Raw genomic sequence first — 25,331 nt, forward strand, 5'->3', positions numbered from 1 at the left:
AACCCTAATTCCTATAATGATATTGTCATTTTAGGTAGAAGTAGTTTTAATCTTAATCACAAACATTGTAAAGCGCCATTGAGCTTTGAAAATGAAAGCTATATAAATTCACTCATTATTATTATTATTATTATTATTACTCTCATTCTCATTCTCATTCTTATTCTTATTCTTATTCTTCCTCTTATTATTATTATTATTATCATTATTATTATTATTATTATTATTATTATTATGCCTTTGGAGAATGCCATATCTAAGGTGCTCATCCCTGCAATTACGGAGCATAGGTGCACTCGGCTGGACAGGGACATTCTAGCACTGCCAGTCCGTCTAGGGGGGCTTGGCATGACAAACCCGTGTCTTGACGCAAATCTTGAGCAATCCTCCTCCGTCAAAGTTACCATCCCGCTGGTCCAACAGATCGTGGCTCAATCCCATCAGATGCCGGATGGTTCTTTGGTCAAGCCACTACAACAGGCAATGAGGAGTGAGAGAGCAACGGTGCTCCAAGACAGGGCAGAGCATATCAGAGGGGTAGCCCCGCAGAAAGTCCAACGGGCACTTGACCTTGCTGCGGAAAAAGGGTCATCTGTTTGGCTGACGGTACTCCCCCTTCGCGAAATGGGTTTCAATCTAAATAAGAGAGAGTTCCGCGATGCAATCAAACTGCGCTACGATTGGCCGGTCGATGATATCCCCTCCACCTGTGTATGCGGTGATGCTTTTACAGTGGACCACGCAATGATATGCAAGAGAGGTGGGTTCGTTACCCAACGTCACAATGAGCTGAGGGACTTGGAAGCCGAACTCCTGAATATGGTTTGTACCGATTTTGAGATTGAGCCTGTCCTGCAAGACATCTCGGGTGAACAGCTGGGAAGAGGTTCTAATCGAGCTCCAGATGCGAGATTAGATATTCATGCGCGCGGGTTCTGGGAGAACCAACGATCAGCATTCTTTGACGTGAGGGTTTGTCACCCTAATGCTGATTCGTATAGGGACCTAGAGCTCCAACAGATATACCGCAATCATGAGAACGAGAAGAAGCGTCTTTACGCGAGGAGGGTTTTGGATATCGAACAAGGAACTTTTACACCCCTTATTTTCACGTCAACAGGCGGCATGGGAAACGAGTGCCTGCAATACCATTCCAGACTGGCGCAGCTGATCTCCATCAAGAAAGGAGAACATTATGCTAAAACAATCTCCTGGATAAGAGCAAGGACATCCTTCCCTTTACTAAGATCCGCACTAATCTGCCTAAGAGGTTCAAGAGCTAGAAGGAAAGCCTTTTGTGACTTTAAGAACATTGATATTGACGTTGAAACCCAGGAGGGAGCCATTATGTAAACACTGTTGAAATAGGTTTTAATAGTTTATTTCTTTTATTTACTTTTACCTTGTAATATACCGATATTGACGTTGAAACCCAGGAGGGAGCCATTATGTAAACACTGTTGAAATAGGGTTTAATAGTTTATTTCTTTTACTTACTTTTACCTTGTATATACCTTATTTATAAAAAAAAAAAGTAGTAGTAGTAGTAGTAGTAGTATTAGCATTAGTTGTAGTGACCATGATATCATGACATATATGATATGACGATGATGATAATAAATCATTATTATTATTATTATTATTATTATTATTTTGATATTATTATTACTATTATAATTACCGAAAACTTAAGGAACAACAGAATTTCTGAATTTTTTACCAGATACATGTAAGATTCAAGTTTGTATGAAAAGTGCTCAATAAAGTTTGCTATTATTTTTATTATTATTATTATTATTATTATTATTATTATTATTATTATTATCGTCCTCACGTAATGTTTGCTTAGAGTCCTTAGGGCCGAGACCAAACCATGGTCCTGGGGCACTAGGGGATAGCCAGTTTTTAGCTTGATAGCACCCTCCTCAAAATGTGTGCTGTACCTAGCAAGGTTATCTTTTGTAGTTCACTGATGCTTAATTGGCCGGGAATTCTTCCAAGATAAGTTTCTAGTCCCTTTTTGATAGCTCCAAGTGCTCCAATGATAACTGGTATCGTTTCCGTTCTCATGCCCCACATTCGGCTTGTTTCGATTTCCAAGTCCTTATATTTGGATAGTTTTTCACTGACTTTCACTGATGTGTTTCTGTCTGATGGTACTGCCATGTCAATAAATTTACAGGTTTTCGTTTTGTGGTCTTTAATCACTATATCGGGTCTGTTGGCTGTTATTTTCCTGTCTGTGTTATTATTATTATTATTATTATTACTATTATTATTATTATTATTATTATTATTATTATTATTAAACGCTTATGTGGATTTGCATGTCGATTTTGTATTTTCAGTTTGGATGTGTTTGTTCGCGACCTTAAATTCACCGGACAAAGTAAAACACTTGTGTCGGACATAAATGCTTCATTTACAATCCGTATTAAACACTGCCTCCGAATCACACCTACTTTGCCAATTTTGCAAAACAAAGATGGACGGTCGCAAAACGTTTCCAGTGCAACTCGGTTTGAACTGTAGCATTCGAATGTAAAATTATGAACGAGTAGGTGATTTTCCTGTAAAGACCCCACTTTCGGTTGATAAGTAATTAGTATTTTTGACACATTTTGAAGACCGATGAATACACAAAAGTATGCTTTGTGCCTCAGTGCATCAAAATAGAGGCTGGCGGGTTTCGCTCATCGCAGACGAAGCCGATATGTGCAGTCCGTTTTTTCGTGTGCAAACTTGCTGCCACCTTTGTGAACAGCATCAAAAATCAAAAACGTTTTCTTGCCTGTGTTTGAATTACGTGCGAACATTGCATTTGTGAATTGACCTATATATCGCAGTTAGTAGCCTTTTGCCCAAATTGAATTATATACAAAAAGGCTGGGAGTTGAAACTGCATGTTGTAAATAAGTTCATGCGGTAATGCGAAGTACGACATCTGAACCACTTTATCAGTGGCCGGCTGCAGTTAAATAGATTAATGCAGTTTGTATCATTCTCTTCCTTTCTGCCGACTTTTAGGACTTTTCTTGTATTTTCGGCAGGACGCCTTTGGATTGCGCTTGGTTGTTCTTTACCATGTTTACAGGAGTTGAGCACCTTTCACAACTGGTCGAAATGCTCTTGTATCTCCTATTGAATTACTTCAGGGTGAAATCAAGATTGGCGCCTGAACCAATTCAGCCAGCAGATTAATTTGGGTGTCCGGCTTAAATTCGATCGATTCGGCTCATGCGAAGTACGGTGTCTGAATGGGGCCTCAAAAGGCAAAAATTATTAATTAAGGCACTTTAAAGAAGATTAGAAAATATACATTATTCAGAAGCGACAAAAGGTTTATGCTTGACACGTTATCAGAGCAAATCTTTGTTTGCGAAAAGTGAAAAGCAACTGACAAACAAACGTGATTCGTGAAATTATGAGAAAAAAAAATATCGTTAAAAGCAGCTAAAAGTATATTTGTTGCGTACATCTTTTCAAAATTCGAACGCGAAATGGGATCAAAACACCCATCGCTTTGCCACCTTCCATAAATTATTGACTGCACTATAGCCAGCTGTGATTTTCGTACACGTGAACAAGCCACGCAACACCAACGCAAATTAACATAATAAAAATTTGTGAATAAAATAACATCCTACATAAATTTTTTGCCTTCCAGTAACTTTGGCGATGCGACCTATTTAGGCCGATTAAATCAAAAAGCAAAGGTAAATCAAGAGAAATTTCGTATCTGATTTACATATACACTAATGAATATTTCTTTCTTACATTTTTAATGGCTTTTAGCAATAAATTTCTTTTACTTCACTGAAAATAATTTCGTAATACACCTGTCACAATTGCAAGTAAGAACAGCTGGTAAAATACTTACAAGGCCAAAAGATCGGTAGATATGATTTGGGTTCAAAGCGTTCTTGACTTTCCTTGAGCCATAACAGCTATCCAAGATGATTCGGCAAAGTTTGATTCTAACACTTTTTCTCGCCACATTTGCGACTCGCGCTGCAGTACTAGGTAAGAGAATCAGATTGTACATTTTAGCTTTATTGGGTTCGATAGCAAAAGGAGTTTACCATGATGAGTAAAAAACCTGAGACAACACACTCGAGTGCCAAACCTATATTTAGAGTTAAGAAATACAAACGTTGAGGCCTGTGAAAAGAAACACTTAAGACCACGCCAAACAAGTACCCTGGCCCAAGTTACAATTTAATAGGCCACTTCCAGCTTGCCTTTGGTCTCTGGGTTAAAACGAGTCTTCGTGCAAAACCATTCATATCAGTGAAAATGCGTTCCACCTACTAGAAGGGGGCGTTGGGATATTCGGTTTTGCATATTTGATCAATTTTTTGCTCGGTTTTTCGGTTTTAGCGTTTTAAATAGAATAGAATTGCAAACCTGCCAATGTTTTATCCGGATTAGTCTCGTGTGGGAGTTAATGAGGCCAAAGACACGCTAGATCAAAATTTTGACTTTTTAAAGTATAATGGTAGTAAACCTCGCTACAAAGTTAATACCATTTTTTAAGGTACTATGGTGTAGTCTGCGCTCTGGCAAAATTAAAAAAGTCTTTTCAGGAACAGGTTACGATGAACTCTGAAGACCAACTCACTCGTAGTCAAAAGTTACTATCGCCCTCAAGCTTTTGCAAAGAGGCGTATCAGTTAATTGTCAATGGAATCACTTCAACACCTGATAAAAGCCAGAGCAAATAGATAGCTGACTGCGAAAATTACGAAAACTTGATAAAATGGGATAAGTCATATATTTTGCCTTTCTATTGCACAAAAGAAACTAAACTTCAGACTTTCCAATTTAAGCTTCTTCACAGAAAAATTGTAACGAATGATTATCTCTATAAGAGACACATGTACTTTCTGTGAACAAAACACAGAAAGCCTGATCCATCTCTTCTGGGACTGTAAATTCGTTCAAACCTTTTGGCAAAACATCCAGCATTGGTTGATACAGCATCAGATAAAGCCACAGGACTTTTCTTTGACCCTACCAACCCGTCTGGGACTAGCTGATAGTACAGAGGATATACTTGTACACCATACACTTGTAATTGGCAGATATCACATTTATTCATCGAAAATAAAGAAAACTTTCCCGAATTTACAAGTATTGATAAAATCAAAAAGCAAAGGTAAATCAAGAGAAATTTCGTATCTGATTTACATATACACTAATGAATATTTCTTTCCTACATTTTTAATGGCTTTTAGCAATAAATTTCCTCTACTTCACTGAAGATAATTTCTTAATACACCTGTCACAATTACAAATGAGAACAGCTGGTAAAATACTGACGTGGCCAAAAGGTCGGTAGATATGATTTGGGTTCAAAACGTTCTTGACTTTCCCTGAGCCATAACAGCTATACAAGATGATTCGGCAGAGTTTGATTTTTAAAATTTTTTTCGTCACATTTGCGACTCGCGCTGCAGTACTAGGTAAGAGAATCAGATTGTACCTTTTAGCTTTATTGGACTTTATAACAATAGGAGCTCACCATGATCAGTAAGAAAACCTAAGACAACACATTCATGTGCCAGACCTATACTCAGAGTTGTGAAATACAAACGTTGAGACCTGTGGAAGGAAGAACTTTAGACCACGCCAAAAAAGTACCCCGGCCCAAGCTAAAATTTAATAGGCCACTTCCAGCTTGCCTTTCGCCTCTGTGTTAAAACGAGGCTTCGTGCAAAACCATTCATATCAGTGAAAATGTCTTCCACCTACATGTTTATTTTCATGCAAATCAAACCAGTTTCATATGAAAGGTTTTGCGCGAAGACTCGTGTTGAAACAGAGGCACAAGATAACTCGGAAATGGCCTATTACGGGTAGATTTTTTTTTTCGTACGTTTCCAATTCCTGTCCATTCTATATGCATTCATATGCATTCTGCATTCTATAACTATGCGAAATTTCTTGGTTTAGACCAGGAGTCACCTGTCTTCACGTACTGTCCAAGTGACATAGCAATAGATGATGTTACAACACTTGAATACAGAGTTGACTGGCAGGCCCCTACAGTCACGGACAATTCAGGCGAGTCGCCATCAGTAAGTTCCAACAGACATTCTGGAGAGCTTTTCGCCGTTCCTGGCTCGTATGAAGTGCTATATAGGGCCATAGATGCGTCTGGAAACGAAGCAATATGCAGCTTCCGAATAACCTTGAAACGTAAGTACAGAGCCAGCTTATTCAAAGCACCGCGCTGATATGTTCACATGGTAAGTGTCATGAGAAGTGTTGCATAATCAAACTTTCGTAATGATGTTGTTACAAAATTGTTAACATGGTTTGTTTATTTTATTTACAGGCAAAACTTGCCCACTGTACGCAGCTCCTAAGAACGGAGCATTAGCTTGTAACAAGATTGGCTCGGATTATGTCTGTGCGGCGATGTGCAAGAAGGGGTTCGATTTTTTACTTAATCCTCCTCTGGTGTATTATTGTTCATCCGGACAATGGCGTTTTTTTTCCTTATTTCCGTATTCACAACAGCTTCCATGGCCTGACTGCTCAAGTAAGCTAATAATGTTACTCATACTTAGAACTGCCAAATTACCAAGCGTTAGATCATTGTTCTTCATTATTCCAGCGGGAGACAGATAACATAGTCTTTAGATACAGTTCTCAAACTAATTAATAATTCATCAAGTTTAAACAAAGGACGATCATGAGCCGTGGCGTTGTTTGGATATCTGATCTTAACTGGCATAGAGTTTTACGATTCTATTTCTGTTTTCTCCTCAGCTTTAGTTTCGATTGAGAAGATATGTCAAACACTCAAGACAGACGAGTGTTTGACCACATTTCCAAACACCTCGAAGTTCGTCAAAAATATTCCGCTCCGCGTCGTATTTCAACTCTCTTCTCGGTGTTTGGAAATGTGGTCAAACACGGCCTTTCGTGTTTGATATATTACATATAGATACGCTTTATAGGCTGGATGTATGGGCCTCTCTCGGTTAGAGCTATGTTCTTCAGGCAGTTCAGCTTTGGTATGATAGAAATGAGAAATGAGATAATTTTGTCTGTTTCTTACTAGGAACGAACTCATTCATTATAACTCTCAGTCCGGAACTTATTCTGGACTGGCAATGGTTAATGGCAATGGTTATGGTTGGTATGGGAGGAGTCTTTCATAATATAAATAAAAGTAAATATTACCATGACTACTTCAATAGCAACTGACAGCAATAGTGATTGAGTTACTCTGAGACAGGGGAGGGAGTTTAATATCTAGTCTTGAATACGATTGAAACATGTAGCTGAATATGGCATGATTTACAGATCTATTCATATTTTGGCTTTCTTTCAGAAACCGCAAACCCGTCTTTCCTCAAACAGGAAGTATATGTAAATCCCTACTTTTTCTTTGATGGTGATGCAAATGATCCTAACGTCCAAACCGTCATAAAGACGAATTACATTTCCTTGATGAAGTCTGGATTTGTAGTCCCACTCTTCTGTCCGATTCCACAATGCAACAAGGATAACATAGAGGTTTTTGCTGGCTTTTCAGGTATAACAATGGGGTAGAATTATCCTTTTGTAAGTAGTCACTTGTCCTAAAATTCAGTCACTCAGCCTCTCAACCTGCCCGTCAGTCTGTGCTACAGTCAGTAACTCCTCCTCTTAATTATTCAGCCACTCAGCCTGTCTATCAGTGACTCAGCCTCTCAACCTGTCACTCAGTAGTATCCCATTCTTTCATTCATTCATTCATTCATTCATTCATTCATTCATTCATTCTTTCGTTCGTTCGTTCAGTCAGTCAGTCAGTCAGTAAGCCAGTCATTAAGCCAATAGGCCTCTCCCTCATTCAATTAGTAGTTAGTCAATCAGCCCTTCTGTCAAGATATATATTTAATTTATTTATTTATTTATTTATTTATTTATTTATTTATTTAAAGTGACACACCAACAAATTAAACGTATCACAAATTACAAATTACAAATTACAAATAGAGGGGTGGTGCTCTACTGGTTCTAGGATCTTTCCGTAGATGGTATATGGGCTGGTGTCTTTGTGGCTTTTCTTCCCAACACTCAGTTGGAGACACTTTCTGGTGTTGAATGACATCTGCCATTTATCTGCCCACTGTTGAAGCTAAATCCAGAAAAATCCCCAAAAGCATTCATTGTTCCCAGGGCTTGTTCAGCAGAAGCCACATCAGCACAGAATAACTTGGTATCGTCTGCAAATTGGCTTTGTTTGATCTCTGAGCCAAAATTCTGATACCTCTTTCGTTTAATGAAATCACCGAACATTTTTGTTGGTGTGATTTATGCATTTAAGGATAGATTTTTGAAATAACCAATTCGAATCGCACTCCGGCCCCTCGCATTTACAGTTGTAAGCATCAAAACAAAGTAAAACAAAACAACGAAGAAACTAATATTGAATTAAAAAAAGACCTATTTTAAGAGTTATTTCGCTCAGCAATCCAGTCCGTAGTCCCTACTTTTATTCAGCAGTCATTTAATTATAATTTAAAGATCTTCTAAGTCCTATCTACTTTAAATCCTTACAGATGCTCCTTTTGGCGACGTCTTAACGAATATTTTTTCCATCTATTATCCAAGTGCTGGTACTCGTCTTATCTTTCTTCAACTTGTTTCCTTTCCAGAACAGCTCTCCTCGATAATTCGTAAGATTCTCGTTGATGAATGTATGTTGTTGCTCTCGGGACGCGTAAGCATAGCTTGTAAATAAGTCAGAGGTTTTCACGTTTTTAAGTTTGATTTTCGCTTTGCAGGGAAGTGATTTTACTTTTCTCTGCCTCACGAATTTGACAATTACTGGCTTAATATTGTTTTCTTTGGAGTTTATGTGATATTCTATATAATCCGATTTGATTTCGACGTTGATGACTCCAATACAAGGTCGTCGGTTGATGTGTACGCGCCTTCAGGTACGTCCAAAAATTTCTACCGTGTTTTTACGTGAATAGTAATCCAGGTCGTCCTATTTTTCGTCCAATTTATTCGTTTCTTCGATGTGATCGTTCAGCTTGATACTTGTGTGGTTAAGCTCGTTCCCCCAACGTGTCATTTGCTTTCTCGGCTTTGGTAAGTTGCGTTTCAATCTCCTCCCTTTTCCTTTGATTGGCAATTAGGGCGGATTTCTGCTCTAGAATTTCTTGCTTGAGTTCTTGGATTTTTAATCCCTGAGTGTCGTTGCGACTGTATAGTTTGCATGTCAACTGGCATCTCCTTGATATCAATTAGGTTTGGTTCGGGCTGGGTGGCTGCAACATCTGGAACCTCCGATCCTCAACACTATCCGCCATATTGGATCATTTCGAAGCGTTATCTCCTTCTTCCAAAGAAACTCTTACTTCTCTTTTGTGTTTTACACTAATCTTCTTCATTCAAACTGGCACTACACAGCATCACTCCGAGATGTGATTAAGGACAAAAATACCAAGGAAATATTATAGACCGCAGGGAAATTATACTCCGCTTAAAAACCACTTCCGACCATGTCGAGCTCACGCATGCTTTCAAACTTCTACATTGCGGTAATCCATGAACCTTGTCCGTCGGGTGCCCATTAAGTATATATATGTTGTTTGCCGGCTGAGAGGTCCGTATGGTGAGGTCTTGAAAATGCTGCCCGAGGCCGCAGGCCGAGGGCAGCATTTTCAAGCCCGAGGTCACAGATTTCACCATACGGACCGACCGTAAGCCGGCAAATAACATGTTTATTATTTTTTTCCTGCGGTAAATTGGTTTTGCAGATTACAAATGGGTTTGTTTACGCAACTCTAGTCATTGAATCGGCTTGCGCGCCGTCTTCTAACGATTTGTAATAACTCTCGGCAACGAGCGAGTAACTCAGGTAGTAGACAAAGAAAGATGTATTAAAGAACAGGTTTTTTTTAACTACTTTGTGTTAGTTGCATTTATTCCACCAGTTAAGTTTTCCAAAATTGTTTTTGCGGTGTGAAATTTCGTCCGAAGTTTGAAGTTTTACTACAAAAACAATTTCTGTCAGTCGTTGCTTTTAAAATCTCTTCGTCACTTTTCTACCGTAAATTGAACAGCAGAAAGCGAGGAAATTCGTTAAGTGTATTCCACAGAAGTTCTTCTAAATACAGCAACGGTCAGAGAGGTAAACTCGACTGAAATTGACTCAAATTTTACGGCGAGAGAAACACAGGATTACGCGCCATTACAGCGCCAAGCTACAAACAATTAAGCAAACTCTCACAACTTCAAAACACTCATTTGAATTTACTTACAGTGACTTTCCTTGCCATTTTAATGTGAACAGAGATAAACTTGCATTGACTAATCGTCGATGGATGTGTAAAAAAGGCAAAAGATTGACGATAACCGCTAACTTTTAGGAGCGAAATTTAGGCAGCGGGAAAAAAAATCCGGCCCGTGGGCCGTATCGTAAAAAGCTGGACCGGTCACGTGCGTATGATTAGCCAATCAAATTCGAGGATTTAGGATTCCGGCCCGTTCAGATGCTTGAGAAAAAAAATAATAACTAGTATTAAATACAACTTCTACAATCTGTTCTTCACATATACCATATAACTTTACGTCGTGGCGTTATGCAGCAGCAAAGTACTGGAATATGCTACCTCGTGATATTCGTTCCATGGCAGGCTCAAAAGACTTTTTGAAAAAGATTCGGCAAACTGATTTTCATGTTTAATACACTTTGATTATATTTTATCGCTTTTAGCTCGGTTTTTTTTTTTTTTTTTTTTAGTGATTTTTAAATTAGCTTGATGTAAATACCTTTTTTAAGCTGCTATAATGTTGTACATTACTTAATTTAAATCGTGGAACACCTGGAAACTAGCGAACAGCTAAGTGTGTACTTCTCCACGTTAAATAAAGTATGTCTATGTCTATGTCTTCCAGTAGACGACGAGCCACCTGTATTCACGTATTGCCCAAGCGACATAGTAATGGATAATCTTACATCACCTAATGTCAGAGTTTACTGGCAGAGGCCTACAGTTACGGACAATTCGGGCGTCTCACCAACAGTAAGTTCCAGCAGGCAGTCTGGAGAGATGTTTGCTGTTCCAGGCTCGTATAAAGTGCTATATAGCGCCATAGATGCGTCAGGGAATAAAGCAACATGCAGCTTCCGAATAACCCTGAAAAGTAAGTACGAAGCTAGCTTATTCGAAGCACCGCGCAAATATGCTCTTCAGTAACACTTGTCATGAGAAGTGTAACCTTTGTTTCCCATTTCTCCTGGGTATTACAGTCGTCCCAAGAGAAACTGAAGACAATGATTATGCAAAATTTTGGGGGGCAAACAGGGTGTATTATGGGGGATGTGGAAATGGCGAATAATCAAACCTTCGTTGCAATGAACACTATATCGAGGCGTCTCTAATTTAAAAGTGAGTAATCTTGATTCTTTCTGATTCGCCAAGTTGTTGCTTAGCAATGACGTTATTAGCTTTTACACTTAGACACATATAAGTAGTGTTAGGGGCATATTCTCGCCAGTAAATCAAGTTTCAATTATCGAGCACAGTACGTGTTCTTAAGTGAATTAAGTTTTAAGCTACCCTTGGCTATTTATAATGGTAATAGGACTGAGTGGTGTCCAATTCGGTCTGTAATCATACGAGTGATTAACAAAATCGGACGACCGCGAAGCGGGAGTCCGATTTGTTAATCACGAGTATGATTACAGACTGAATTGGACCACACGACTATGACAAAATTCGAGAAACGAACAAACCATCGATTGAGCGCTGAACGATTAAACGTCGGTATGAATGCTGAAAAACACAGCAGTTTACTCAACAAAGTGCACCGCAACAGCGCGCGCAAAATGACGCGTACTGTCCAATTACAAGCATGCCGCGTACACTGTCCAATTAATGCTCAAATCGGGCTGCTGATAGTTAATCACGTTGGTGAATTTTGTTATAGTTTTGATTAAAAGTGCAAAGGGGAACCGATGTGTAAATACAAACTATTTTCTATGCTTGTTTTTTTTTTTTTTGGACGCTTTTAACCTCAAGTACCTTTAGTCTCGGTTTTCTACAACAGCCTATTGTCCTAAGTCCAACAGGTGGTAGAGCCCTAGTTTTCAAAGTTTTTATTTCGTCTTGTTTTAGCGATAAATCTTTATAGATTATACTTCCCCTAGCTTAGGTTTCTATTTAGCAGCTTCCCCTAAGAATCTCTGGTAATTCAGTTAAAGTCCTTTCCTTGCTAGTAAATTCCCACATCGTTTTAGTGGCGCTCACGCAACCACGTTTTTATCGCATCGTGCAATTTTATTCCTTTCAAGATTTTAGAGTGTTATCATTTATTGTATTAGGACAGTTAGCAGTATGCATACCTGCTTGGGATTATTCATGATTTTCATTGTGTCTTTACTGAGAAGTTTGACTGGAAGTATTGTCACACCGCAGTTTTGATTGGAATGTTTGCTATTACTGACTCGTGACTCTTGTCATCTTGTAATCTCTTATTATCTAGTACTTAGTTTATTCACTGCATTGTATTTCAGTTTACGGTTGATTATCGTCAATTAAATCATCATCAATCACAGCTGATTTTCCGTTATCTCTGGCTTTATTCGATTAGTAAAGCATTTCACACTCACGCTAAACTCATCGCGACAAGTTGTTTAGCAAGTGACAGTTCAGCCTTTCAACACTCGCCGTGAACCTGGCGTTACATTCGTAATGATGTCACAAAATTGCTAACATGGTTTTTTCTTTTTATTTACAGTTAAAACTTGTCCACTGTACGCAGCCCCTAAGAACGGAGCATTAGCTTGTTACAAGGCTGGCTGGGATTATGTCTGTGTGGCGATGTGCAAGAATGGGTTCGACTTTGTATTCAATCCTCCTATGCTGTATTTTTGTACATCCGGACAATGGAACTTTTTTTCCTTGCCTAGACAATCGTATTCGCGACAGCTTCCATGGCCTGACTGCTCAAGTAAGCCAATATTATTACTACTCCTTACTGTTAGTAAAGGTATACTGAAAAGAAAAATAACTAACTGTAAACTTGTTGACGTTGTCTACACTAAATTGTTGGATTGGAACGGCAAAATTACCAAGCGTTAGATATTCTACATTCTATTATTGTTCTGCCGGACGATCAAGATCTTTTTTTTTTTTCCGATTTAAGCTTCATTCACGTTTTCCTCAATTTAATGAAACATTCAATCATATTATATTTGGCTTGACTTGGCCGGAGTGAAACACAACTAATTATGGTTTGGCTTTCTTTCAGACACCGCAAACCCGTCTTACTTCAAAGCGGGATATCCCGACTTTTTCTTTGATGGTGATGCAAATGATCCTAAAGTACAAGCCGTCATAAAGACGAATTCCATTTCCTTGATGAGCTCTTCTGTGGTCCCTCCATTCTTCTGTCTACTGCAGGAACAATGCAAAGCGGATAACGTAGAGGTCTTTGCTGGCTCCTCAGGTATAGCAAAGTATAAAAAAGCGTAACATAATAAAATCGAATTAACCTTTAGTGAGTAGATAATGTTTTGGGTTATTCCATTTGAATATAACAGAAGCTTTGCATAACGCTGAGACTTGACCAGATTATCTAAAAATAATAAAACAGGAATTTTGCAAGGAAGTAAGCTCAAACAATTCCATTAGATTAGTGGTCCCGACCGAAAACGGCACTTTCCAAGATAATGCGTCGAAACTATTTAAAAATTTATCAGAATTTATTAGAAACTGTAAAGATTACAGCGCCTTTTAAAGACTTTCAAGTAAATTTTTTTATGTAATAGAGTACAGAGTGATTAGTTAATGTCACTGAAATTTCAAATCCGTTAGTATTTTTTTTTCTAGGATTACTCCATATTCACACATCATTCTTATTATTTTAATTATAAAAAAACGTAATTTGTTTCAATTGTAAATAATGTAAGAGCCACAACAATTTACCAGAATTTATTATTATTTTTTTAATTTAACATTCTTTAATTCCTTACATAATTTCACTCATTTACAATATTGTGACAAAAAAATAAAATAGTTTAATAGATATTCACATTATTATAGTTACTTCTTGTTCAGGGGAAATTAAATAGAATAAAGAAGATACAAATTTGTGGGGAGAACATTTTTCGTATCTACTGTAGTTATTCACACTTCTTACTATTCAAAGACATACACTTCGAACAGTAATAATAGTTTCTCGCGTAGTTAATTAGATTACAACATATATTGTGGTGAGTAGGCTGGGATAAATATTGAGATTAATTTTTTAATATTATTTGAGGAGATAAAAAAAATGATGCAAATTTGCTGGAGAGAGCGTTTTTTCGTGTTTTCTAGAGTTTTTCTATTTTGTATTTTAATAAGAGTGTTTGCAAAGTCTCTAAGAATAATTGGTTTGTCGTGTAATTTGCAACTACAAATACAATACCTCATGAATAGCATTGTGTAGTTAAGTTTCTTTACTAGCTCTTTATTATGCGGACCCTTGGTTCAACGCAAGAAATAATTAATCAGAATTAATTAAAAACTGTAAAGATTACTGAGCCTTTTGAAGACTTTCAAGGAAATTCAGTTATGTAACAGAGTAGAGAGTGATTAGCTAATTTTACTGTAATTCCAAATCTGTTAGTATCTTTTTTCTAGGATTACTCCATATTTTCATACATCACCATTATTATTTTAATTGCAAATCACGTAATTTGTTTTAATTTTAAATAATGTAAGGGCCACCTGGGTGGATCTGTTAAATAAACCATTATTATTATCATTATCATTATCATTATCACTATCAGTGTCAGTATCACTATCAGTATTATTATTATTATTATTATTATTATTATTATTATTATTATTTTTAAAGATTCGCACAGCTATTGATGATATTGAAGCTGGTTTCGTCATTGGCTCCAGGCAACAACAAGTTGTCTAGGGAAGCCAAGAAACACCCCTTGTTTGCTTTTTCTCTTCTTTCTACATCTCCAGCACCTTTCTAAGAATTCTTGCCGACCCCAACAATGCACATCTCTGGATCAGTCCAACAAGAATGCCCACCTCAATGGCTCTCAGATTGTCATTCAATTATTATTATTATTATTATTATTATTATTATTATTATTATTATTATTGAGTGGTTTTCAATTGAGTGTGGTAAAACCAAAACCAATTCAAACCAATTACTTACCAACTAGACTACTAAACCAATCGCAAACCGTAGCAAAACCAAAACCAAAACCGCAGTATTTGCCAGATTACTTTCGACAAACAAAAACAAACCCACTCTATACAAAATACTAATACTATCACACACTAGCAGTGGCACAGGACAGTGTCATGGGCTTCGCATGTGCAAGATTGCTTTCTCCAAATCGGCTTAAAAGTCCTCTCGAGAGGGGAAATTTAACCGTACTGTGTTCTTTTTGAACTAAGAGAAAGTAGAATTCTCTAAACTAAATTATTTAAGGTCATTTAAGGTTGAAAAAATTTGTGCCGTGTTTCCGGCCCCGTCGGGTCGCAGCATGTTCAAGACAACTTCATAATTCACCAGTGTGCGCTAACATTGTTTCGTATAAAAAAAAATTTCTCTTGTATATCTCGACAGATTTCTGCCTTGAACCCTACTACTAACAGCTACGTTAATGCTGGTTCTACAATGCACAACGATTTAATGGTCACGATGGGAAAATAGCGTACAAATCTTGCTGTATTGCACTCTAGTCAGCTAGTTATTGTCGATTGCAACACGATCCATACATCTTTCAAATTCACAGTACTAAGCGTCGCATGCAAGTAAATTTTTTCTCTTCTAAATCTCCACAAATTTCTAAGTTTCATACGCCATGTGAAAACTAACTGAATGCAGGTTCCGGGGTACGTAACGATTTAAAGGTCAGGATGCCTTTTATAGCCTAAAAATCACTCCGTATTTCACTCATGTAGCTTCATGTTGTTGAATTGCAACATGAGCCAAGTATTTTTCAACTTCACCATGCTAACCGTGTCATGTAAACATTTTTTTCTCCTATACATCTCAACAGATTTCAAATTTAATACACCAATTGAAAGCTAAGTGAATGCACATTTATTACTAAGTTACGATCGCAAGGCCACGATGCAGTAAAAAGGCAAAATATCATGCCGTATTTCACTCAAATAACCGTCAAATTGACTGTTAACCGTTTCAAACCACACGCTGTTTTTCAATTATTTTATCCAACATATATCCGGGGCATATCTCCACTGAATTCTGCGTTCATCGCGTTAGTTAAACGCTAAGTGAACACACCTTCCTAAGACATTTATGATAAGGAGGTTATGATGAGCTGAATACCTCAACTGGCCATTAGACGCAGTATTTACCGCGTGGAGGAATCGTATCCAGGGCTGACAGGCGGCCCCTAAATTGACAGAAAATTGGCCCACAACAACACGAAATATTTCTCCTTCCAGATTATCCCTTTATGATAACTTTCTCCCTGCTTTTTAAGTAACAGGGGTTATTCATTGCAGTTAAATTCCCCTTGTTCACACACAACCACTGGCTCCGCCATTTTCAATTTATCGAATTCAAACTTGAAAAATTCCACCTCAACTTTTCGATGGCGTGTCGATGACTGCGATGACCATGAAGGTGGCGAAAAGATGACGGTGATGATGATGATGATGATGATGATCACGACGATGTTGTTGACGATAATGATGATGACGGCGACGACGATAACGATGGCGGTGACCACGATGACGGTGATCGTGATGATGATGATGACGATGACGATGATGATGACGATGACGATGATGACGACGACGGTGACGACGATGACGATGACGGCGATGATGATGATGACGACGATGTAGATGAAGGTGATGATTATGACGATGACGATGTAGATGAAGGTGATGATGATGACAGTGACGACGATGACGGCGTCGGTGACGACGATGACGGTGACGATGATGATGATGATGATGATGATGATGATAAAACAACAACGCCAAGCGAATAATTTATCAAAAGAATTCGTGTTATTGCATGCTTAATCTGTGCAACGATTAATAAAGCAGTCGAATCCAAACGAACTGTTTATAACTAAACTGTTCGCCGGGTAATTGAAGCTGTAATAACAATCTTAATCTTCATTCTCATAAATAAGAATTAAAATATTAAATGCTTGGAAATCTAACAATCGTTAGAAAACGTCCGCATTTAACGCTGCTACGTGAACAGCATAAGAACTAAAAATGCGAAAACTGAATCTTGAATCTAAGCACTTCGTCACTCTTGTAAATTAAAAAGTTTCCCTAATTCGCAATTAATTTTATAGAAAACGGCATAATAAGAAATCCTAAAAAATATATGAAAATGCATGTTTAACAATAATCTTGCCATCTGAAAGTGTAGCTGTTTACGAGATCTCATGATTGTTCAACAATGTAAGGTTTTTAAGTCATCCTTCGTTTAGTCTTCTCGAGAGCTGAATTAACTGGCAATATTTTAAAATCTTCTTACGAAAGTTAGCAGAAATGAGCAAATGTTGATAATATAGATGTAGACGACCGCCAGCCACTGCACGCTACTGGCTCATAGGGTACGATAGCTCAGCCAATCCAATTACAGCATTTGCATTATATGTAGTATACTAGTAGTATTCATCTAAGATCTATTAGTAGAATTCTACTGGTATACTAATGCAAATGCTGCACTCTGATTGGCTGAGCCATTGCACACTATCAGCCATTAGTAGAATTCTAGTAGTACACTAATGCAAATGCTGCAACCTGAATGGTTGAGCTACTCGTATACTATCAGCCATTAAAATGCAGTGGCTGGAGGTCTTCTGTAAAATAACGACGTTTTCTCGTTTTTGCGAAGTTACGGAAGAACATTTAAATACAAATGAGAAGACTAAACTGAAGGACGTTCACTGTTTCGTGACTTTAAAAAAACTAGAAGATGCTGAAAAACCTGATGAGCGAGCGTACACAATAGGAAATTCCAAACGACAATTCAGTCCGCACGATTTTTCTAAAGTGTAAAGTTAAATACGATATATAAAAACAATATGGAAATGGTTAGCGGAAGAAAGTTTAAGTAAGAATTCTACTAAAACAATTAGATTATTCGCTCTTAGTTTCTATGAATTGATAGTTGATTCGACCTTCGGCCTCATCAACTATCACCTCATAGAAATCTCGAGCTCATAATCTAATTGTTAATTAGTTATGCAGCGCTCTCGAGTGGTGTACCATGGATTATCCCCCAAGTCACTCGGTACATACCAAGTAAATACAAGTGGCCAGTGTAAATATTCCATGGTATACTACGAGAGAGCGTTGCATAACTATCTTATACCATGCCATAGAAAATACAGTGGACAACCCAATCAATCTGCTAAACGTGAGGCGCGTGATGGGAAGGTCGGGTGCAATACTGCCAAATATACAACGTTAACGGCTTTCCTGTATTTTGATTGGCTGTATTTTCTATGGCATGTTATAAATATTCAATGTAGACAACGTTAGGACGGTGTGATTTGGAAATCTGTTGGGACTGCATGAGAACAGTAGCTTGAGGCACTCAAATCCATAAGCTTCCACAAATTTAAGGAGTCGTATCCAAACTTGCTTTTACTAAGTCAGAGCTGAGATGCTGTTGGTATATCAAAGATTTCGTGCAATATCATAACTCAACTCTAAGGCGTTTTATTGTCTTTTTTGCTTTGTTGCAGTTTGAAGCATCAGCTTGGAAGTACGTTGAAGCACAACTACTGGTGAAACTGGACCTTGCAAGAATCTACTGAATCGATTCTAGAATATAATCTGATGTACTTGCGGCAGAAATAAAGGTTCGTTGCTCTAAGAGGTCTCCTTTTAATTTGTTGGTTACCGTGTTAGTCGTTACAGACACCCATCCCATGCAAAAAGACTCTCATTAGATAATTTAATAAATTTATGAAAAGCAAAGTATTTGGGAATCTTTGAAAAGTCGCCAGAAACCTTTCGCATTTAGTAAGATCCAGAATCTCGAAACATGGCGCTTCTTCGCCTTGCATTGCCTGCGTAGCAGGCGTATAAAGGGGAGGGGGCGGGGAAAAGGAAAAGAATTCGGGGAAAAAAACAAACAGAGGAGTGGGACGGAAGGGGAAAAAGGAACGCCTGCTATAAAGACCCCTATTGGTTCATTTCTGCGGTCGTTGGCGGCCGCAAAATTCTGATTGGTTAATCGGACAATAGGACGGGTTTGTGAAGTAATGCGAAAACAACCAAAATGGCGGCCGAAGTGGATGTGCTAGCGAGAGCTTTGGCTGATTTGAACGTCGTCGCTCGTAGTGAATTCAATTTAAAACCGGAGCAAGAAGTTGCAGTAAAATCTCTTCTAGACGGAAAAGATGTATTGGCGGTGTTGCCCACAGGATACAGCAAAAGCCTCATGTTTCAAATGTTTGTTCGCGCCAAGGACTGTGTAAAATGGGGTTGACTAGCCTACACGACTTCTACGGTTCGTGGCATTTGTACATTTGCCGTTCTCTGTTCGGTCGCTCGACCTTTTTTTGAAGCTTCACTCGTGTTTATGAAGAGCCGTTCATGTTGTGTAATAAGGAGGAATTTTAAGTAGAGTTAAGTCGTTAGATCGTGCTATGGCAAATTTTTACAGGTCATAGGTCTGCATGGTTTCCGCTGTTGTCTGCGTGTCGCTTCGTAGAGTTTGACACCTCTGTAATTTGCCATGTGTTTATGCATTGTTTAGGCTCACTTCTATTGCAAGATATGCTTTTAAGTCTCCACGAATTTGCTTTTGAGGGACAAAATATGAAATTTACCTTGTACATGTTGCTTACTTGCATTCTATATTGAGACGCCGCGCCCGGCTGTGATACGGAACTGTTTACAAGTACACTAGGCAGATCCTTATCACGGATATCATATTTGTTCTCGTACTATTTTCTTCGGAGACGCCATAGCTTTACTTCGAGAAAACTATACGTCGAGTTGCGCTAGTGGCAACTACAGACGTACAGAGCATTCTAGAAATACCGAAAACTTTGTTAAAGCCCGTAGTAATTGGAACAAAGAGTTGTTGTGGCCCAATATTATTACGATGGCAGTTGTGACTGATGGAGTACTATCAACGACGAATTGAAGTCATTTTAGTGTTCAAAGGTTATTCAGATAATTCATTACTAGTACCTATAATTCCTACGTTCGTTAATTAAGAAGTGAAATCAACATTTTCACCTTTAGTTTAAATGCCTGTTTCCCGAGTTATTTGCTACAAAATAAAACTTAAATAAACTTCCAAAAAAATATCCAGGATCATTTTGAGGTCAAATCATCTAATATTAAAAAATTGAAGTCTCAACATCCCTACAGACACAAAATTGGCGTAAGAATAATACAACACTACTAAAAACAGTAAAGCACGCAGTTTGAGAGTTTTAAATTTCCCAGGTAACCCTCGATCGTACCAACGTCATTAGTAAGACGTGCAAGAAATATTTTGCGTTATATAGATAACCCTCAGCTCGCTCTGCAATAGGATATTTTTTTTGTTTGTTTTAGTGGTCATGACGTCACAGCACCCCTATAAGTCCGCCATTTCACTATTTTCTCAGTCTTGGCTTCACTAAAAAAAGCCCGTCAGCACAGGTCCGCCAACTTATAATAAAAACAGTTGAGAACTGTGCTGTTCAGCTCACCGGTCAGTGACAATGGATCATACAACTTACCTTCTCAAACTCCTTTTTTTTATTTGCTCGAACAATTACAACAATTACAATTAAACTTACACTACAGTTACAAAAAAATAGTCTACGGAGTACGTTTCTACGCATTACAGTCTACACATTGCATACAACCAACTTACAGTATGTTGCTTACAGAAAAAAAGTACTTTAACTAACAGCTTTGGGTCAACACTTAGGACAGTGTTTGAACACATTTCCAAACACCTCGAGTTTCATCAAAAATTCTCCACTTCGCGTCGTTTTTTCAACTCTTTTCTCGGTGTTTGGAAATGTGATCAAACACTGGCTTTTAGACCAAGAGCCGCCGGTGTTCACTCATTGTCCAAGCGAAATCGTAAAAGATTATGCCATAACTCCTGAAATCTGCGTTGTCTGGAAGTTTCCATTGAGTTACTCTAACAGAGTCGATAAAAGTGCCGTATTTTGTCACTGACTTGTATATTTTAGCAAGACGTTTCGGCTAACTCTTAAGCCTTCATCAGTTGAAAAAACCGCTTGGTTACGCGCGATTTAAAAACTGTTTAAAATTGAAACGTTGCGCGTGCTGTATACGCGTGACATCAAGAGAATTTTAAGTGCGTGCTAAGCACTTTTGGTATCACCCAACTAGTGGACTAATGCAAATCCTGCATTTTGATTGGTTACGCTACTAGGGGACTGTTAGTAATAGTCATCGAGTAGCGAAATTGGCGTCATCGAGCGTGACGCTTTCTTTCGTTTTATTCCCAAATAAATATTTCTTCAACTTGCATTTGCTAACTTTATTATTACCTTTTCTGTCCGACTAGTTGGGTGATACTAAAACAATTAGACCCTTGGCCCTCAAGGGCCACGGGTCTAATTGTTAAGTAGACTTCAGGGATGACTATGTGATCATTCCCAGCGTTCGGGTCTTTTACAGACATCCAAGCTTCTCGAAAAAGCCGCTGATGGTAATGTGCCTCATGTCCGACGACTTCAACGTTTTCAAAATCCATGTGATGATGACATTCCTGAACATGGCACGCAAGTTTGGAGTTATGATCGAACATCAAGACAGCCTTTTTGTGCTCGGAAACCCGCATCTTCAGCGATCTTTCCGTCTGGCCATAGTATACAAAATCGCACTGACTGCATGCAATTAATTCTGTACACCACTCCAGATGATGGACGGTTGGTTTCATCCTGCTGTTTCGGTCGAGGAAAAAGACTGTTGAAGGTTCTCTGTGGCTTGAAGGAAACTTAACGTAAGGAAGTACTACAAAACCATTTGTGGTAGGCTTAGTTGGTTTTGTTGCCAGCGCTCTTTCACATTCGTTGATAAAGCGAGAGGGGTAGTTGTTCTCTCCAAGCACCGCTTTTACTCATCGCGTTTCCTCGCGTTTTCCTTTACTCGTGGAGGGAATGTTTCTCGAACGAAGGAGTAACGTGTTAACCACTGATCTTTTGTGGCACGAGGGGTGATGAGAGAAGAAATCAAGGTAGCGGTCTGTATGTGTTGGCTTTCTGTAGACGTCCACTTGAACTGCCGTGCCGCGTCTGGAGGTGATGCTGTCAAGGAAAGGTAAGCCATACCCGTTAGTGTTTTCAAGTTCCAAAGTGAACTGAATGTTAGCATTGATTGAGTTCAGATGTTGGTGAAACGCGTCGCCTTGATCCTTTTTGAGGCACGCATGACTGTCGTGAACATAACGAAACCACCATTTCGGAGGATGAAGATAAAAACTCTGAAGAATTAGCATATCCTGGAAAATACCTTGGTACGATGGCCAGAATGTAAGCAAGTGCATTACAGTGATATAGGTCCATGTACATGCAAATCAGAACTGCGATGGTTAGACAAACTTCTTTTACAAAACAAAGAAGTTGCAAATGAAAATTGTAGGGGAATGAAGCATTGCTCTTCACCACAGGTAAGACTGAAACTACTTCAAATCCCTGCAATACTGTTCTTCTGTAAACTTGTATCAGCAATTTCATTGACTCTCACTTGAAATTGTTGGTAAAAAGGGTAAAAGAGGGTTGTTCGATGATAAAAATCCTTTTACACATTTTTTACAACACTTGAAAATGTCCGGGGGATATTGTACACTACAACGTCTTATAACTTACTGATGCAAATATATGACCCAAATGATAAGCCTGAGCAGGAGCCATAATCGGGGACGGAGACCGTAAGCGCGCGCCATTTCTAGTACTGGGGTTGTCCCCATGATATGGGACAATTTTCCTATTTTTAGAACAAATTGCGCCATCGCCTGCGGCACACGCGCGTACATTCTGCGAAGATTTTTGCGGATGTCGCGCGGGGGAAATGGCGTCCGAAATTCCCGAACTTTTTCATGTTTTTGGCCCACAACTCAACGCGTTTACGTCTGTTAAAATTTTTCTTAAATATTTTCGTCGTTAGCTGCTCCAGTTGGAGTGAAGTAAGACAGTGTCGAATTTAGGTATGTTCCGCTTCAAGCTTATATATATCGCTGACCAAGTTGTGTTCCAATGCTTCTTTTACATGAGCTGTACATTACTCCACTGTAAATTTCACATATGTTGAAGATTAACAGCTTTTCCATGACACAACAAAACACTAGCTGGATATATTTAGATATAGCAGAGTTTCAGGACTTCATAGTTTCCTAGCTCCTCTTGCCACACGCTTGCGAGGAATTTGTCAGTCTATCGCGACCGAAAAGTAAAACAAAATAATTGCTAGTTTGAGTTTCGCTTGAATTGTAAGCAACGCTTGATGTTTCATCAAGGCCCAATAACTTTATGTCCGTAGATACTGCTCAGTTTTATTCCTGTAAAAATCCAGTAAATTCTCTGTTGTCGATGAATGAGAGAGCCCGCCGATGCGTGTTTTTGTACAGTCAGTAAACATGACAAATTGTACTTCCGCCGCACATTCGTGTGAAAGCGTACATCGAACTCAAACAATAACTCTATAGTTTTTAAATATGTTTAAGATTGATAAATGTTTGAGAGCATATTAAAAGCTAAGCTGAAAATATGTGAATAAAGCAGAAATAATCAGCAAATTTACTATGACGCTCTCTTTAATCGACTTGGAATAACGATTTCGATTTTGTTGATCGAGTTATCAAAACTCCTTGTCTATTTTCATTTTCGCAGTGTAAAACTTCACTATGCTTGTGTTGAAGAAACACTCATGATGTTAGTAGCCTTTTTCGCGTTCGTGAAATTTGTTACAGCATCTCAGCACTAAAGATAACGAAACAAATCTTTGTCAAGATTTGTTGACAATTGAAAACACCGACTCGGACTTGAAAGTGCAAATGAGCGAATTGTACGCGTCAGACTTTCCTTTCAAAAACTTTTGCAAACTCACCAAACAAGCAGAAACAATAAGAAACCGTCAAAACAGGTTTTGGTTATGATGAAACTCACAAATTAACTCGATACCAGAGTAGAGAGTTTTTCTTGCTATCATGTTGTTAAGTCAGAACAAACGCAAAAACATTCGCGTAAGCTTACAACTAGCGTGAGCAGATCTTATTATTCATTCCCAGCGCGAGATTGAAGTCTTGTTTTCGACCCTGAAAAACCCACCTTTTCCGTTAGCTCAGAGCATAAAACTACATATAAGCGCCCTGGTTCGTATTCCCTGCCTTATTCCCTACCATCGCTGTGAAAAATACGCAAGAGAATCTCTCAACTCTCACCATTTGATCACGCAACGTGACAACATCCACGCGAGAGCTCCCGACATGTGCGTGAATCCGCGCGGATATATGACGTCAGGATGGCGCAATTTGTTCTAAAAATAGAAAAATTGTCCCATATCATAGGTGAGCGCGAATCCCGAGACTTACGGTCTCCGTCCCCGATTATGGCTCCTGGCCTGAGCACTGTTTTTGTGAACAATTTAAGCATGTTTTGCTACCGGTGCTTAGTGGTTTATGCATACAGTAATCAATCTCAGCAGCCAAATTTCTTAATATTATTTTCTAGCTTTCTCGAATGCCCAACCATGCAGTGATTGAGTTGAGTCAGTATTCATTACAGTGTTCAATAGTACATCATACATCACATCAAATCACATTTCATTATCACTAACATTCCTTTAATACTATATTCTTAATCAATTCTATTTCTATTTTCCCCAAGGTCTTTATTTACAGGGAAACTGATGAACATCCAAATTTGTGGCTTTATCCACAAAATTAGTGACATGAGAGCACTGGCACTGGAAGCTCCTACTTTGAATTCCAAGTGCGAAGTTTGCTCACAAAAGTTGAAGTAATAGAAGAAAAGCATCCAAGCCTCAACGAAATGCAAGATAAGAGAGTACCAATAAATATTGATAATGTCCAAGAAATCATAGGTAAACGAAGAGCATTCGAGGAGGTGTACACAGCTGGTTAGAACAATATCTTGAATAACACCACATGTTGTTAATTAGTAACATGACCATTCCTTTTCACAGATGCCCTTTAACCTTTCTCAATTTCAACAAATGTGAGGCTTCCAGGCTACATGTATATCATGCAGTAAAGGCTAATATCCTACAAAAAAGTAATTGTGAAAGAATTGATGTTAGGGGGGAAAGGCTGATGAAGATTGATTTTGACATTTGCAGATGAAACACTAA

At 38.4% G+C, this 25,331-nt stretch overlaps 2 protein-coding genes across 2 annotated transcripts; both read left to right on the top strand.

Annotated features, from left to right (window-relative positions):
- The first annotated feature begins 234 nt into the window (after positions 1-234).
- LOC149103439 (uncharacterized) lies at positions 235-2,210 on the top strand. Its single transcript, XM_089273992.1, has one exon. The coding sequence runs from the start codon at positions 235-237 to the stop codon at positions 1,351-1,353; it is 1,119 nt and encodes a 372-aa protein (XP_089130118.1). The 3' UTR covers positions 1,354-2,210.
- Positions 2,211-3,920: 1,710 nt separating this feature from the next.
- Positions 3,921-18,855, top strand: LOC149103440 (sushi, von Willebrand factor type A, EGF and pentraxin domain-containing protein 1-like). Its single transcript, XM_089273996.1, has 8 exons — positions 3,921-4,023; positions 6,341-6,547; positions 7,346-7,549; positions 9,615-9,620; positions 10,912-11,160; positions 12,757-12,969; positions 13,270-13,467; positions 18,725-18,855. The coding sequence occupies exons 1-8, from the start codon at positions 3,957-3,959 to the stop codon at positions 18,727-18,729; spliced, it is 1,149 nt and encodes a 382-aa protein (XP_089130122.1). The 5' UTR covers positions 3,921-3,956; the 3' UTR covers positions 18,730-18,855.
- The last annotated feature ends 6,476 nt before the right edge of the window (positions 18,856-25,331 follow it).

This window comes from Orbicella faveolata, unplaced genomic scaffold, assembly GCF_042242905.1.
Source record: "Orbicella faveolata isolate gen_17 unplaced genomic scaffold, um_ofav_v1 contig_35, whole genome shotgun sequence".
Lineage (NCBI taxonomy): Eukaryota > Metazoa > Cnidaria > Anthozoa > Scleractinia > Merulinidae > Orbicella > Orbicella faveolata.

Excerpts from the sequence above, each read along its gene's own strand:
- LOC149103439 (XM_089273992.1), top strand. The coding sequence starts at position 235 with ATGCCTTTGGAGAATGCCATATCTAAGGTGCTCATCCCTGCAATTACG.
- LOC149103440 (XM_089273996.1), top strand. The coding sequence starts at position 3,957 with ATGATTCGGCAAAGTTTGATTCTAACACTTTTTCTCGCCACATTTGCG. Across the intron at positions 11,161-12,756 it reads CTTCCGAATAACCCTGAAAA|TTAAAACTTGTCCACTGTAC; the intron begins GTAAGTACGAAG and ends TTTTATTTACAG. Across the intron at positions 12,970-13,269 it reads TCCATGGCCTGACTGCTCAA|ACACCGCAAACCCGTCTTAC; the intron begins GTAAGCCAATAT and ends GCTTTCTTTCAG.